Source organism: Lytechinus variegatus, chromosome 15 (assembly GCF_018143015.1).
Source record: "Lytechinus variegatus isolate NC3 chromosome 15, Lvar_3.0, whole genome shotgun sequence".
Classification (NCBI taxonomy): domain Eukaryota; kingdom Metazoa; phylum Echinodermata; class Echinoidea; order Temnopleuroida; family Toxopneustidae; genus Lytechinus; species Lytechinus variegatus.
Window position 1 is genome coordinate 9,915,461 of NC_054754.1, and position 16,738 is coordinate 9,932,198.

Here is a 16,738-nt window from a genome sequence, read left to right on the forward strand (position 1 = left end):
CTCTCACCCAATTAACAGCAACACGTCAATATCTGACATGTCTGATAACGATAGTAATATGTACCATATCATTGACATGATTGATAGAAACCTTACATGAAACTACAGTAACCGCTCACTTTCTCCAGATTCGCCAGATGACATGGAACGATTCAGTCATTCGCGGTGCCTTATTGAACGTCGTGACCAGGAGGGTTTACAGAGGGAGCATCATGGTGGACCTGTCGGTTATCCTACAGAAGAATTCCTCTTCACCCATCTCATTGGCCAATCTTGCAGCTGATGCTTCCATGCAGGATAGCATCTTGCGGAAGAGTGGCACTGCATACACGGTGGTGCCAAGTGAAACAGTCGTTCGAGGTGAGAACGGGGTCCATCTCAGGTTCTCGTTTGATGGTTTCTCCTGGTCATTTGTTACCCAAGTTCGTTTAGAGGCGGTGCTTCAGGGGGTGGGCAGGGAGGCGATCGACTCTCATGGCTTTCGAGAATTAAAAAGGGGAGAAGTGATAAAAGAGAAGAAAGGAAGAAGACAGGAGAGTATAGAAAGAGAGGTTGGTGTCATGATATTCTATATTTACTCTGTGAAGAAAAATTACGTTACCTCGGGCTATGTGATTTTGTACCTTCCATATCGGCAACGGCATCGAGTTCATCGAGTAGTTCCTTAGGTTAATCGGATATTCTTTGGCACGGTTAGAGGACTGGACGAGTCTATTATTTTTACTTCATGATATTTTACATTTTTTTTTGCAAATTATCCGTATTGATTTGTAATATTTCATTTGTATTGTATGATGTATATTTGCTTTGTATCTGTTTATTATGTACATGACGGAAATGAAATAATAAACTTGAACTTGAAATAATACCAAACCTAGCACTCCAACCCCTTATTCAAATGCCAACCCCGCAAAATGACTGATTCGGGTTTTCACTTGGTACACTTCCGTCATAATTTTCCTCTCAGATACCAACGAATGTGAAGATGGCGCGGGAAACGACTGTTCTCACTACGCCGAGTGTATCAACACAGAAGGAAGCTACGAATGCTCTTGTCTTCCGGGGTTTACTGAGGGAACAGGGGTACTTTTAGGACGAGAATGCATAGGTATATGGATTATATATGATGGGATATGTGTGAGGATGCATGTATGTGTGAGTACGCATGATCGTTGGGTGAGGTGTGTGTGTCCGTTTGTGTGTGGGTTAGGATGTGAGCGTGTATGAGTGTGTGTGTGTATGAGATGGTATGTGCGTGTGTGTGTGTGAAACCCTGTTTATCCGATGTGATATTTCATATTTCTTATGGTCAAAACCGGTATATCCTTAGTTATAGGAATGCTTCACATTAGGGATGCTGCATTGTGCATGTGTAGGGGGGTGTGTGAGGGTGTGTGTGTGTCTATTTTTATGTAGGCTGTTGGTGTGATCGGATGTGAAAGGGAGTTTGTGTGCCTGCATGTGCAGTCCCTTTTACAATTTTAACCAGGTGGGTGTTTCATAAAGCTGTTCGTAAGTTAAGAGCGACTTTACGAACGACTGGTGATCCTTTTTTGTGGTAAACGGTATATTCATTGGCAATGGTTTAGCGCGTAAGAAGGGATCACCAGTCGTTCTTAACTTACGAACAGCTTTATGAAACAGCCACCAGATGTGATATTCTACTTTTTCGCTAGGCCATATGTCCTCCTCCTTCAGAAATGTCTTGGTTTAGAAGGTAAGGGTGTATTTGTGTGTTTTCTCCAAAACATAACTGCCATATTTATTCTGGGATCTTCTATGAAATCATGTATTTGATTCGTTGTATGGCCATGTTGCTATAATGAATAACAATAATGGTACTTGGTATTTTGCAACTCAGTTAGCTTAAATTTTAATTTTACTTATTAGGTTGTGTGGTATTAAAACCCACAAAATCAAGTCATATTCCTTTTTGCTTAGGTTTAGGCACGCCACGAAATTAATAATGTGTTAAACCAGTGCGCTATGGGGAGAAATGATCTTGAATACTTCACCATTTTGCTGACATGAATCTGAATCAGCTCATGGCGTCTAAACATTATCATATGAAATCATTGTTACTTTTTTTTCAGACATAGATGAGTGTCAGTCTAGTTTGGACAATGACTGTTCGCTTGACGCCCAATGTATAAATATGATGGGGTCATACAACTGTAGCTGTCGTGAGGGCTATGAAGACGGCTTACATAGCGATGACAGACCCGGTAGAGTGTGTCACAAACAGGGTATGTGAATACGTAATAATTCTACACTGTAAAAAATATTGGGCAAAATTTTAACCAGCACGAGGGTAGTTATGTATCCAGCCAATTTTGGGCGGTATTTTACCCAATGCGGGATGCATATTGTCCAGTAAGGTTAAAAAATAAGCAGAAATTACTTAAGAATGAGCAAAATTTCATCACACTGGATAAATAATAATGCCCAAAAGAAATGCCCAATGTTGGTTGGATACATAATTACCATCATGGAGCATTTTTACCCAATACTTTTAAGAGTGTACTCGTTTGTGTCTGTACTTTCAATTTTTCTTTTAATTTTTTAAAATACTGGACACAAGCGATGTGGTAGATGCAAGCGGTAAATGTAAGGGAGAATGAACAAAATTCAAGCGGGTGTCTTAAAATTTTTGCATATCTCCCGGCAAGATTTGAGTTTTACCTCTATTTTGAAAATGTGTGTGTGTGTGTGTGTGTTTGAATTTAAGTAGATGAGCTATCGGATATGATTACGTCTGGTCTGATCTTAAAGGGATTGTCCAGGCTGGAGATATTTGTATCTCAATAGAGTAAAATTCACAAAGCAAAATGCTGACAATTTGATCAAAATCGGATAACAAATAACGAAGTTATTTAATTTGAAAGATTTGCATTATTCCGGTGAAACAGTTTTAGGCATGTCTTCATGAATATTCATTAAGTGGGCTAATGGTGCCATATTCCCACTTGTTCTTTTGTATTTTACTATATGAAATTGGGTTTATTCTATTTTTTTCTAACAAGAACTAAAACAATAGGATTGACAACTGATTAAGTGCATTTTTTTATTGCCGCAATTTATTTCATCATAATGGAGACATATAATTTACACATGTATGAAAAAATGAAACAATTATGATCTCATATAATAGCATAAGAAAAAGGAGAGTGGGGATATGACATCATCCAGCCCACCTAATAAATATTCATGATGATGTGCATATAATTGTTTAAAAAACATATTGATAAAATAAAAAATTTCAATAACTTCGTTATTTTTTATGAGATTTTGATGAAATTTTCAGTATTTGCTTTGTAAATTTTAATCTATTTATTTAGATATAAATATTTTCAGCCCGGACCATCCCTTTAAACGTGACCAGGGCTCGAACCTTGAACTTCTGCATCAATTTCTATTTTTAGAGAATAATTTTACAAATGAAATTGGTAACCTCTGAAAATAGCATGCAAAACAATTGTTTGTTTTATTTGGTTGGTTGATTTTGTTCTGGCTTTGTGCATTTATTTTTAATTTTTTGGTTTACAATTTATTGTTCAACTTAGTTTGATTGGTGTATTAATCTTCCTTAAATGTTAGAATAAGACTCCTCTCTTCATCTATTTCCATTCTCTTAATTGTTGAGATGTCACCAATTCCCGATTCGCCAGAATTATTATTATGTAAAAAAAATGTAATACCACAAAAAATCAATGATATCAGTGATATTTACCATATCTCCAGATATTCATGTCAAAATTTGAACCGTCCCTCTACATTAAATTGTTTTTCTTATCTTGATTGCAGCCATCCCAAGTCCGTCGTCGCCCCCTGGACTTCCACCGGTGATCATCATCTCTGTGTCTGTTGCTCTTGGAATTTTCTTTTTGCTCGCCATCCTCCTCATATACATATCGTTTTTAGTTCGGCGGAAACGGACAGGACCGCGATACAACGATCCCCCAAATCCCCGATCTTTAAATCAACTTCCTCGTCAAGACACACACACTGATGCTAAGAACATCAGAGCACTCCGTAGTGACGTCAGTAGAAACCCCATTCACAATACGCCCCTCCCAATTTACCATCATGAGGTTCCCCACGTACATCGTACGCCAGACAGGCACCTCCCACATGATAATTTTGAGTTGCCTCACTCACATCGCAAACAGGGCAGGTCCCACTCACATAAAGATCGTGTTTGGTCCCACCCACATCATAATCTAGAGACGAATCACCAACTCCAATTTTCTGCTAGGTCCATAGGAAGCAGTTTAAACTCGAGTTACAGTAAGGCTTATACGGAATCCACCCATCTATCAACGGAACCTGGCTTATGTGAGGTAAATATGGTTTTATTATTGAACACTTTTAAGCAATTAAATCATATTATTTTAATAGTCATAAAGATTTTAGATATCATTCGTTGTATCAAGGAAAGTGGTATAAACATATATTTTTTATCAGTATTTTATTCATGTATTAATCAAGTCAGGTATATCTTGCGGGCAATCAAGTTCGGGTTGAGGCCCCGTTCAAACAAAATAAAGGCTGGATTTGGTATTGATTATGATTATGATTGTCAAAGTATTTTGTGTTATTTTTATTTACCTATATTCTGTTCATGACTTTGTCAAACTTACTTTGCACCATAAATGTTTGTTTCGAATACAGATCGTGTTCTGAGGTTAAGTGAAGGATTGGTAAAGGTTTGGTAAAGGATAGAGTTTTGACTTTGACTTTCTTCTTCTCGTTGACTACAGCTTGCGAGAGATTTACATTCGACGGAAGCTTGTACACCACACAAACTAGGATATGCACCCAGTAATCGTCCAATATCTCACGATAACCACATTTGATGACAACTTCACTCGGGCGACGCAGCGCTTGTCTCCAGAGTTTGTTTTGTATTGGATTGTTGGTGTTAGAGGACGGAGAGTTCCCGCATGAAGAGGAAGCAGGAGTCAGAAGAGTTTATTTCCACACTTTGCAATAATTTGTGGAAAACGGGGTCTGTTGAAATTTCTATAAAAAATCATAACTTGTAGCAAATGTGGAAAATAAATAATGTTATGAATTAGTACAAAATCTAATTTTGAACATTGCCATTGACTCAGACCAAAAACAAACGCAGATTCACCGCCTTTTAAAATCTAACAAAGAATGCTGCACTGCCGTTGGTCAGAATTTTGATATGTATTTAAGTTTAATTTCTGTATGATATTGATTTCAGTAGAACATCAGATATTTCACTAAATGAAATAATCAGCCACTAGGCTATATTACAAAGAGTTAATTGCGATTTTGCTACCTCTTTCCTAGTTGGAATCAATCGCATTTAAAGGACAAATCCACCCCCCCCCCAAAAAAAAATAAATTGATTTGAATAAAAGGAGAAATATCCAACAATCATAACCTTGGAAATTTCATCAAAATCAGATGTAAAATAAAATAAAGGATAAATTTCGCTTAATTTCACAAAACAGTTATATGCACATTCTTGTCAGTATGAGCGAATGAGCAGACCGATGGCGTGGCCCACTATTTTGTATTTCATTAAATCAAATATTAAAAATTCGAAATTTCTCCTCATTGTCATTTGGAATTAACATTATTTTAATAGTTTATGGTTAAGCAAGTTGGTCCTTGTTGTCAAATATATAAGAATTGAAATACTGTATAATTCAAACACTAAAAAACAAAAGAAATAGTGAGGGAAATCATCGTCTTTCTCGTTTGCATATCATTGTGTTGTACATATAACTGTTTAGTGAAAAATAAACGAAATTCAGAAATGTCATATCTTTGTTATTTTACATCCGATTTTGATGAAATATTTCAGCTTGTTTGATTTTTTTATCAAAATTTTCTGGGGTGGACTTCACTTTTAAGCTTTGTACTTTATTGTTATTGTTATTATAATCTTTATGAGTACATATGAATACAAAGATGTTCGAAATATTGTATAGCGGATAGCGTAAATGTAGAGAATTTCCGATGTGATGATACATCAATTCATGAGTTTAGATTGCAATCATTTAAATTTACAAATATTGTCTGACTATAAATAGAGATGTATACAGATAAATAATTATATATGGGTAGATAAATAGATAGATACACTGTAAAAAAATGAAGTGCTAATTTAGCACTTACGGTGCTTGTATGGTGACTGCACTATAAGTGCTAATTTTCTTGTTTGAATTTGAACTATAAAATCAGCACTAGTAGTGCAGTCACTATACAAGCACTGTAAGTGCTAAGTTAGCACTTCATTTTTTACAGTGTAGATGGACATGCATTGAATACATACCAGTGTTGTAGTCAAGGCTCAAACCTCCAAGGCCAAGGCCAAGGCCAAGGCTTTAATACCCAAGGCCAAGGCTTCAATAACCAAGGCTGAGGCCAAGGCATGGAAACCCAAGGCCAAGGCCAAGGCCTGAAAACCTCAAGGCTAAGGCCAAGGCCAAGGCATTTTCAAACTTTCAATATATGTAACAATGAGACAACAATTCTTAGGCGGCCGGCGGCAGACATGACGCACAAGACAAAGTGAATAAAAGGTGTGAGCGAGTGAAAATTTTGACCCTTGTACATAAATGAAAATAATTTCATGATAGATTTAGACATATGTTATTAAAATAATGATATAGTTACCTTTGTTCATTTAATACATTATTTTTCTAGGCGATTTACATTGCAATGATTATTATTACCAAGGTGATCTGATCCTGGCATGACCAATCTCAACATATGACGTTCTCTACTCCCTGAGACAGGGGAGGCAGAACATATTTTTGTTTGGGGGAGGGGTCAAAGCTAAAAAAAATAGCATTTAGTGCAAACAGATATTTTCAAATTAGATTAACAACTGCATGAAGAAGTTGTGTGTTTTGTAGAATTTTAGTTCAGCAAAGCCTTTTTAGGTGATTTCTAATTGATAGGAGAGATATTTTGACTTAGGCTTTACTTTTCTGCAAGAAAGCATAGCGAGCAAGCGGTTTTGAAAAAAACAAATCAATTCTGAATTTGTAAAACTCGATTTTTGGTCAATTATTGCGATAATCACTGTTAAAAGGGCAGCCTTGCGAGATGTTGCCAGCACAAATCACAAACTCAAACTTCTGGACATTTCGTGTAATAAGAAATGAAAATGAAACATTCTGAGCTGTTATTTCAATCATGAAAAAGACGTGCATCTTACTAAAGAATTGAGCGTGAGCTCAAATTTTTGCTGACCAGAAAGGAAGCTGTTCTTGACTACATTCAGTAACTCATAAATGGGATACTTATTTCACCAATCAAATAATGCGAGCCCTAAGCGCGAGCTCCAAAATTTACAAATTTGATAATTCCAACCTGAAAACTGGACATTCTTAGCGTTTTTTGTGTGTGAACGGGAACAGAAAGAGAACCTTACTTAACAATAATTTATGCGTCCGAGCGCGATCCAAAAATTTGGTGATTTTGTAACCTAAAATGTATCATGTTTTACTATAAAAAATGTATTTCTTTTTTAAAAAGGGCATATTTAATTTGGGAAAAAAAGTTATTTTTGATTTTGGAAAACAGGCATTTTTTTCCTACAGAGAATTTTTCGGGGGGGGGGGCAAGAGAGCACAAAGCGCAAGTTGAAATGTTCAAATGCTGACCTGAAAACGAGTCATTTTTAGGAAGCTTGTCAGTTTTGTTTGTTTTAATTTTTTTAAACTAGTGAAATGAAATTCACTGTCAAACCATGTGATTAAAAATAAGTAGCTTTTCTTTACTATTTTTTTTGTCAATCTGAGACACTAGACCAAAAACAAATATAAACAATTCAATCAACATATTAACTGATTTTGCAGTATTTTCTGCCAAACCAGCCCCCCCCCCCCCCTTCTCCTCTCGATCTCTCTTCCCATTCCTCTTTCTCGCCTGTTTAATGAATAACAGGACACCCCCCCCCAAAAAAAAAGAGCGAGACAAGAAGTTCCACCACCAAGAATAAACATATAAAAGGAAATTGATATCATTTTCTGAACATATTGTCACAATATATCACAAAATTAGCTTTTCTAATAGTATAAGAGTGAAAAATTGTGCTCGCTTCAATCGCTTTCAACTTTTTTGGGGCAGAAATTTTGCTCTAGATGCCATGCTTAGCCCCTCAAAATTTTGGCTCATCATGCCATTGACATATCCTATTTGGAAATGACAAAATTGAAGATTGTGTTCAAGTTTACCAAATCTTTTCAGATAATCATTAAGACTTAAAACATTTTTGTTGGTCAAAGAAAATAATACAAGGAAAATCCTAATGGAATAGAAATCAACCTTGTTATCATTCTTTAGAGTTAGCTATTTTTAAAGTCTGAAAATTGTTGTCGAAATTGCAGTCGGGTCTGTTACAATTATTCCTGTCATAAAATCACTATAATCTTTATCATAATCATTATTATTATTATTGATATTGTCATTATCATCATTAGTCATGATATTACCAATAAATAATGTTATTTTCATCACTTCTCTTTGTTATATAATTATGTGATGATAATTCTTGATAATGGTGATAATCACAATTGATGGCTCTGCTAGTATATTACTACTACAGCTGCTACTACTGCTGACTGGTAGTATTGACCATTTATGTCATTAGACATACAGAACAATTAAAACATTTATACTTACTTTTATAAAAGCAAATAAAAGTACAAAATACAAAATGCCTTGAAAAGCCTTGAAAATGCCTTGAAAATGCCTTGAAATTTCAAGGCTCAAAATCCTCAAGGCCAAGGCCAAGGCCCTCTCAAGGCCAAGGCTTGAATGTTCAAGGCCAAGGCTTTGAAAAAGTAGGCCTTAAGGCGCCTTAAGGCCAAGGCCGAGCATCAAGGCACTACAACACTGATACATACCAATAAATTATATGTATTAATAATGATAATTGTATATAGCGCATTGATTAATGGATAATTGTATCCCTAGTGCACTTGATTCTTGGTATCATGGGAACATTTCATCAACATTGTCCGGAAAAAATGTCAGTTTTGACAACTATCCTTGATTATGATTCGCTTAGGAGCACAATTATTGTAGTTAATGTCGGATGAAACAGGACTTGTTGGATAAAATGGCCCTTTTATGAAACACTCTTTACATTTTCCATTTCATTTGCTTCTTAACTCTATTTAGGCCGGGGTATTTTGGGATTTCATATGGCCGGGGGGGCCTCCCAGCCCCCCCCCCCTTCACATCTCGGCCGTCGACCGCGTGATCGCGCCGAAAATTGGCACGTGGGTTGCCTGGGACATAATCTACAAGACTGTATAGTAATTAATTTCATGCGAATCGCTATTAAGTGATTATGCTAATTTATGCGTAATTAGTATGCGAAATCATACTTATTCCTCTAACTCCCTAAACAAAGCTCCAAATGTACTCATTTTTGGCATAGAAACTCTTTGTGGTGTTCTTAGCAAGTGTACATGAAAAAAATGCGATATCAAATCATTTTCTTATGTATTATATTGTTTTTTGCAATTTCTTATGTATTTTTCTGTTTTTTTCACCTTTCGTTTTTCATTGTTTTTTCAATGAAATTTGTTGGGGACTCTTCTGTGATCATAAAAAGCATAAGATAAATACATTTAGACCAGCAAAACTAAAAACAATCATACATTCATGAATTTTGGTTGAAAACACAATTTGCACAGATTTTGTACACAAAATCACGTTTTTGAGCAATTTTCGGTCTGACATGCACTTACATAATGTTGCGTAATTTCGGAACCACGTACCCGGGTGACGCAAGTCAGCGAGCGGCGCGGTCAAAAAATTTCGCGTGGGGGGGCCTCCGAGGCCCCCCCCCCCCCCGGCCTAGATAGGGTTAAGCATGTGCTTCATGTCACAATAGCTCTATTCTCCCTGATAGAAAGACAAAGACAATCCGTAGAGTAGAATAAATCAAGACTGAAATATGAAATATTTACACTCTTGATTTTCGATGCAATACAGTGTATGTGGTAGATTGATATGTTTAATAAAATTATACATTCCAAATGTGAAAATTCCTTTACAGTTTTCTTATAAGAAAGTGTGAACTTGTTGGCTTTTCGTGCAATTCCTTGCATGGATGTTCGGGGATAATTCTATTTGGAATTCGAAGAAATTAGATCTCATAGACATGATAGAAAAAAGAGAAACCGATTACGTCGTAGAAAAGTGTACGAGAGAAGGACGAGGGCAAGCGAGAGAGGAGAAAGAGGAAGATTAGGGAGGTGAACTTCCCCTTAAATATACATGGATAACAATAATAAGGGGATAAAAAGGGGAAATAAAATTAGTTCTACTCATGGTTTAATTCAATATAATAGCGTTTAATATTCAACAGTAAAGTAAAACGTATAAATAATCTATCGTATCAATTGGTATATTTGTTGTACCTTTTCCATTTTCAGAAGTGGATATTAATTTACAAATTACAGATCAGTAACAAATACCATTATTCGGGTATCGTAGTAAAGTACTGCAATCGCAGATATTGATGCAATTCATAATTATTAGTACCTGATTTTTTTATTTATTCGGTGAACTAGATCACTTGAGCCCTTCAATGGTATGTTAACTGATAGACTTATGTAGTACTTACATGAAATGTTCAAAAGATATAAATGCACGAGTTATCTTGATTTTAGTTTGAGCTCAATAGCTAGGGGTCTTTAATGTCCAAATACGGCATCATACAAACCGGATACGGAAATTGGTAGTATTATCTAAACAGGTAGCAGCTTTGAATAAAATTGAAAGAGCAAGCGCGATATAGAAAAGAAAGTAGTAAAAAATAAAGTAAAAAAATAAAAGAGACATTTTTTTACTGCGTCACAATTTTGCTATCATATGAGAACAAAGCTTTGGCAAAATATAAAACTAGACTAAAAAGCTAATTTGAAGCAATCCTGCTTCTAAGCTAACCTCTAAACCTACAATTATCATAATTCATTAATTAAATAAATTATAGATCATTCGCTTCCAAAATGAGATATATTTGTTTAAAGAGATGTCATCTTTAACCATTTCAGTAAAATACATTTCCAGAAGCATAATTTGGACGATGGAATTCATTATCCTCCTCGGGACCTTCACGTCTTGAATACGGAGGTAAAGGGTCTTCGTAGTCTGTCCAAGAAGCCTGATTGCCAGAATGAGCAGAGTATCTTGGCGGCTGTCGATTCCGAGAAGGGCGGGCAAAATGACCTCTTGTTGGCGACTGAAGAATAAAAGGAGAAAGCATTTACAATTGCATCTTTACCGATGTTAATGACAGAATAATTTGCTTTTATGAGAATTGTTTGCCATCTTTGGTTATTGCAAAGATTCCAGGCAAATTTGATAGTGCCGGAAATAGGAAAAAATACATCACTCCTGCCCCCAAGGTAATTGTTAATGATAAAAATTAATGAATTAATCATATATGACATACATACACCAAAACTACACTAATGGTAACATACATCTCTCTTAACGCCAGTAGTTTTATGAATAATAAAAAGGATCAAAACTGGAATCGATACTAACGAAAATATAAAAAATTTATAGCGCACTTTCAACCCCAATTATGCTCACGGGGCTTCAGAGTAACATACAGGAAAGACATTGCAGGTTCGAACTTTATAAGAGCAGCCCTCAATAATAAATGGTGTTCTGTCAAATAGCACTATTATACTATTGTTATACACCATATAAATATCATTATAATCGAAATCCAAAATAGTTTTCATTATTTGTATAACATGAGTAGAAGATGTAAAAGCAACTTTCAAGAAAGCGAAATACAAAGAAAAAATGAATGGAAATACCTTTTAAAGGGCACTCGTAATTTGACTGTCCTTTCTCAGTTATATTTGGAAAATATGCTATTTAATTTCTAATGTTACTCTCAATAAAAAAAAAGAATCTGTCACTCGAGCCACTTCACTTGTGGTTTTGAAAGTGTAAACTGTTCAGGTGTACTAGTTTTAAATAATGCTCACCATTAGAATTTGCTTAATTTACAATAACATATTGCCCTACTTACAGTGTAATAGTTGGGTCCTCTCGATGCGAAAGGAGAATCCATCAGTCCCCTTCCATCGCGCAAGTACCAGTTTTTCGTGCGGTCCCCGTGCAGGGCTGTCAGTCCAGGAGAGCGGGGAGCACCGTATATTCCATTGTCAAAGTTCTGGTCCATGTCGGACCTGAAGTTTCGAGATCTATCTCTGGTTCGGAGGGGAGGGTGGCGGGGTTTACGACCGATGGGTCGTTTGTAATATTCGTTATAAAAGGCGTTTGCTTTGGACTGCATGAATAAGCATGCCGTACACGTAAGGAGGGTAAAGATAAACACCATACCCAGGCCGAGAGAAAGGCTGATGATGGCACCCTTCGAAAGGCCACCTACTGAAAGAAAATAATAATAAAGAAGACATTGACTAACTATGGAACCAACTCCAAATTCAGCTGTCCATTACCAGATTTGGTGTATCGTATCTCACTATGTCTCTTTCCCCCCTCTCTCTCTCTCTCTCTCTCTCTCTCTATCTCTCGGCATCTCTCCCTTCATCGGTCTCATTCCACTCTAAAATTAGAATTGATGCTTTTAAAATGCAGCTTTCTAGGAAATCTAAACCGACAAACCAATGCCTGCTTAAGCAAAGTAGAAAGGTTGCGTGCGAGGCATTCATCAAGTTCAAAATGATAGCATCAAGGAGTAGTATATTACTACACTGACTACAATCCTAATGTGTGGGGGACAAGCCCAATTGGTAAAAAAAGGCTCTTCCGATTAATAACCATAGATACATCTCATTATGAATCGGTTCTCATTATTCTAGGCCTCGTATCCTAATAAAGTAGTACTACATGTATACTAACCGGTGCATACCCGGCCAGGTCTTCCTGTGTCAGGAGAGTTGTCCGTGAAGCCCTCACGACAACTGCAGACAAAAGACCCTTCCATATTTGAACAGTCGGCATTGGGCGAGCAGTCGTTGTCGGATGCTACTAAACATTCGTTGAAATCTTGAAATGAAAAAAAAAATATTCGTGATCTTAGTTTGTACGTAAGTGTCGTCAGTATTCTCTTTTTTAATACATGGACCCAAACAACGGATCTAGCCTTTCTGCTAACTCATCTTGACGGGATGGGGCATCACAGTGTCCATAGAAATGTGTAAATTTTGCCATTTTCTTGCCATTCAGTATTCCTAAGACCAAAGAATATCTTCATTTATTTTGGATGTCTTACCAAAAACCGTAGTCATATACGGATTCGTATGCACTAACCTGTTGCAACCAGGGTATCCGGGTCAACACCTATTGAGCTCCCACCGGAAGTAATATTGCCGCTGCCCAGATCGGATATGATCATCTGTTGGAGATCGTTTGCTGACATCGGTTCGGCGGTCCCGGCTTCGAAGGAGGCGATGACACTTCCGTTTCGGAAAATGATACGGGCGAGTCGTCGAAGCAAACGTACTTGCAGCAAAAGCTTTTAGCATGGGAAGAAATGCTAAGTTTATTATCGTCAATTTCAATAATCGATTAATAATTTGAATATTGAACATATTCTATATTTTCTTACTATGCAGATCTGATATACATGTATAGGTTTTTCGTCCTATCATTTGGCACATTGATCTAGAATATGTAAATGTCCTAAATAATTATGAAATAAGATACCGAAATATATCTTTGAAGAACATACAGCTGCACACTAATTTCAATTTACCTAGATAGAGACTCCATCTAGAAAATAGGATTTTTATCCATTTTGTGCATTAAAAAACCAAATGCATGTAACTTTTAAATCATCTCAAAATACTTAGGATATTCCCTAGAGCGATCACGAGGGCAGTGATCAACGATTACGATCCAAGATGGTACCAGATGATAATGCAATTAATTTGTCCTCATTACATAACCTTCATGGAAATAATAAGTGATAGAAGAAATGGAAAGTGTCTATGAATGATCAATCGTTGATATGAAAACGATTACACTGATAATTAAAATGAAATAATACCAATCGTCTCAATATGGCTGCTAGTCTAAGGTACTCGTCACTCGTCACATCAGTAAGGGCAATAGTAAATGATATTGACTGGCCGTTGAATGATGTGATGGTCATAGATACCGTATATACATACGCAACTGTAAAGTAAAATGTAGAAAACAGGTATTTAAGTCAAGTATCTAATGCTGCGTCCAGTGTCATGAACAAAAATCATTCTGTCAGATGCACAGATGATAAGTGTATCGTTTGCTGAAAGAGGAAAGGAATGTGAAGGAAGAAACTTTTCGCGAAAAATAAATGACTAAATAAGCAAATAAATTGATAAGGATACGAGTTAACAAGTAAATCAAAAAATAAGTTAAAGAATGAATGAATAAAGTACAAATACATTTACATGTATATCTACATATTATTAAAGATGAATAGGAAGATAAGATAAAACAAAGAAGCAGAAAATAGAAGTGGGAAAATAAGTATTGTTTTAAACATTAGCGACGATTTACCTTCACACTGTCCATTGCTATTCTCTATATAATTGGGACCACATTCACACATTCCTTCTGTGTTACAAATCTCGAGTTCTCCGCAGCTGTTGGCACCTAAACAGGTCACGGGTTCTGCCATACAATAAAATATACATGACTTCGAATCGACAATATACAGCAAAAAAAATAGTAAGGGCTTGTGAGCTATTGAAATATGACAACAAATATTATAAAGCACAATGACGAAATATACTGGACATTTCTCTGTGTTGTCTTAACGATTTTATTTAGGACAAAGAATTACTGGGTCCAAGCTACACAATCCCCTCTTTTTCTCTGCACCCTCCCCTCCCCCCCCCCCTCTCTCTCTCTTCGTCATCATCATCATCATAGTTTGGTAGAATAATACTCGAAATAATACACAGGCAAATGTATTTCCAAAATCGAGAATGTGTATTTCACTTATATCACTTATATGAAGACTATTACGAATGGTAGCAGAAATCAAAGTGAATTCGATTTATAAATCTTATAATTTTCTTATCAAATCACAACCTACCGATCTGACACTGGTCTCCAGAATACCCTTCTGGGCATTCACATAGAACATTTGTGGCCAGACTACTACACGTGGCATCATTTTGGCATGGCGATGAAAGGCATTCGTCTACATCTTAATATTTAGGACCAAAATGAAAAAGAGATAAATGAATAAAATAACAGAATATGTGTTTAAAAAATGTATCCTTCATCACAAGCATATGCATACCCATTAATTCCGTCCAAACAAGTTGCAATGCGGTTTAAAACAAATGTTGTGTTGTTACGGTAATTTAATGGACTACATGAGCTGCCTACAAATTAATTGAAAATAAAAATGTTAAAAAATGAAACGTAATAATTTATATCCCTAGCAATAAATTATAATGTCTGCTACCCTGATTTGATATCCTGCATGTTTGTAATGCAATCTCGCGTCATTATATAAAATGTAAAAAAAAAAAACATTACAACATGTTTAGTGTGATAAAATGAATATTTTACCTGTTTCACATTCATTTCCCGTATATCCAGCAACACAAGTACAGTTATATCCATTGATTTCATCCATACAAGTCGCACCATTAAGACAAGGATTTGTGTTACACTCATTAATATCTGTAAGGGTTTGAACACACAAACATACACAACAACAAAACTGCGCATGTTTTAAGAACATTTACGGGCTATACAAAAAAAATAAAACAATATGTGAGCCATCTGCCCATCCACCCCTTCCTCCTTAGAAAGGTAAATACAGGAAATTGGAAATTTGTCAACTTTTTTTTGGCATTTACAAAGCACCTAAATCAATTACTTAATTTACAAGCCTTACCCAAAGTAATAAGTGTTTTTAATTGTCTAATTGTTTTTAAGGGTTCAGTTGGTCAGATGTTTTATTCTCGTCGAAAAAAGTTCATCGAAATAAATGAGTGGACATTTGTTTCCTTGAAAAAAGACTCCTTTTTTAAAACTCATTCTATGTCGATGATGAATTTTTTTCGACCAGAATAAATCATTTGACCAGCTGAACCCATTTAAAAAACTCTTTTGAATTTGTGCAGAGCAAATTAAATTTGTAAATTCATCTACATCAAGAATGTTATTTTTCGTATGGCAAGTGAAGAGGAAATATCTGTTTTTCGCATTTTTTTAAATTTAATAGCCGTAATACGTCATCATTTACGTGATATAAAAACAGGATTTATAAATATTACCTAAATTATATCACTCACTTATCCCATTAAATAATCTTTGAAAATGGTGAGTACAAATTAAAGATTTTTGTATATATATGCAAACGTTTCGGAAACTTATAATTGAAAAAAATCCGATATATGTTACCTATATAATAACGTATACCCTTTTTTTAATACAGTGAAAAAATATAACCACCTGTTTTTCATCAATTACCGTTATATCCAGCAGCGCAAGTACAGTAATATCAATTGATTTCATTCGGCAAGTCGTACTACTAAGACATAGATTCGTGTCTAACTAATTAATATCTATTTTCGAATAAAAACAAATATACATTTGAAGCTTTTGTGTTTAATAAAAAAAGAAATACCACCAACACCTTCGGCATGTCCAAATTAAACAATGAGAAAAAATAAGAAAAATTGTTTTGGAAAATAAATGCATAGAGTTTGAAAACTATTATGTTTATAAAAAAAGAGAAATA

The 16,738-nt window shown here is 35.6% G+C and overlaps 2 protein-coding genes across 6 annotated transcripts in view; one reads left to right on the plus strand and one right to left on the minus strand.

Annotated features, from left to right (window-relative positions):
* Window positions 1-5,392, plus strand: part of LOC121428627 — a 44,508-nt gene extending 39,116 nt beyond the window's left edge. Inside the window, exons 17-21 of the mRNA XM_041625391.1 lie at window positions 129-360; window positions 968-1,108; window positions 2,094-2,246; window positions 3,805-4,340; window positions 4,761-5,392. Of these exons, the coding sequence (XP_041481325.1) occupies window positions 129-360; window positions 968-1,108; window positions 2,094-2,246; window positions 3,805-4,340; window positions 4,761-4,856 (1,158 nt within the window). The 3' untranslated portion in view covers window positions 4,857-5,392. The remainder of the gene's footprint in view (window positions 1-128; window positions 361-967; window positions 1,109-2,093; window positions 2,247-3,804; window positions 4,341-4,760) is intronic.
* Window positions 5,393-9,997: 4,605 nt separating this feature from the next.
* LOC121429156 (neurogenic locus notch homolog protein 1-like) overlaps window positions 9,998-16,738 on the minus strand; it is a 36,607-nt gene continuing 29,866 nt past the window's right edge. For 3 of the 5 annotated variants that reach the window (XM_041626090.1, XM_041626089.1, XM_041626086.1), the window contains 8 exons: window positions 15,559-15,672; window positions 15,074-15,187; window positions 14,533-14,646; window positions 14,039-14,166; window positions 13,300-13,504; window positions 12,889-13,035; window positions 12,053-12,414; window positions 9,998-11,245 (listed from right to left, as the gene is read on the minus strand). In XM_041626090.1, coding sequence (XP_041482024.1) covers window positions 11,054-11,245; window positions 12,053-12,414; window positions 12,889-13,035; window positions 13,300-13,504; window positions 14,039-14,166; window positions 14,533-14,646; window positions 15,074-15,187; window positions 15,559-15,672 — 1,376 coding nt within the window. In that variant the 3' untranslated portion in view covers window positions 9,998-11,053. The remainder of the gene's footprint in view (window positions 11,246-12,052; window positions 12,415-12,888; window positions 13,036-13,299; window positions 13,505-14,038; window positions 14,167-14,532; window positions 14,647-15,073; window positions 15,188-15,558; window positions 15,673-16,738) is intronic. The other 2 variants (XM_041626088.1, XM_041626091.1) reach the window with 2 other exon arrangements.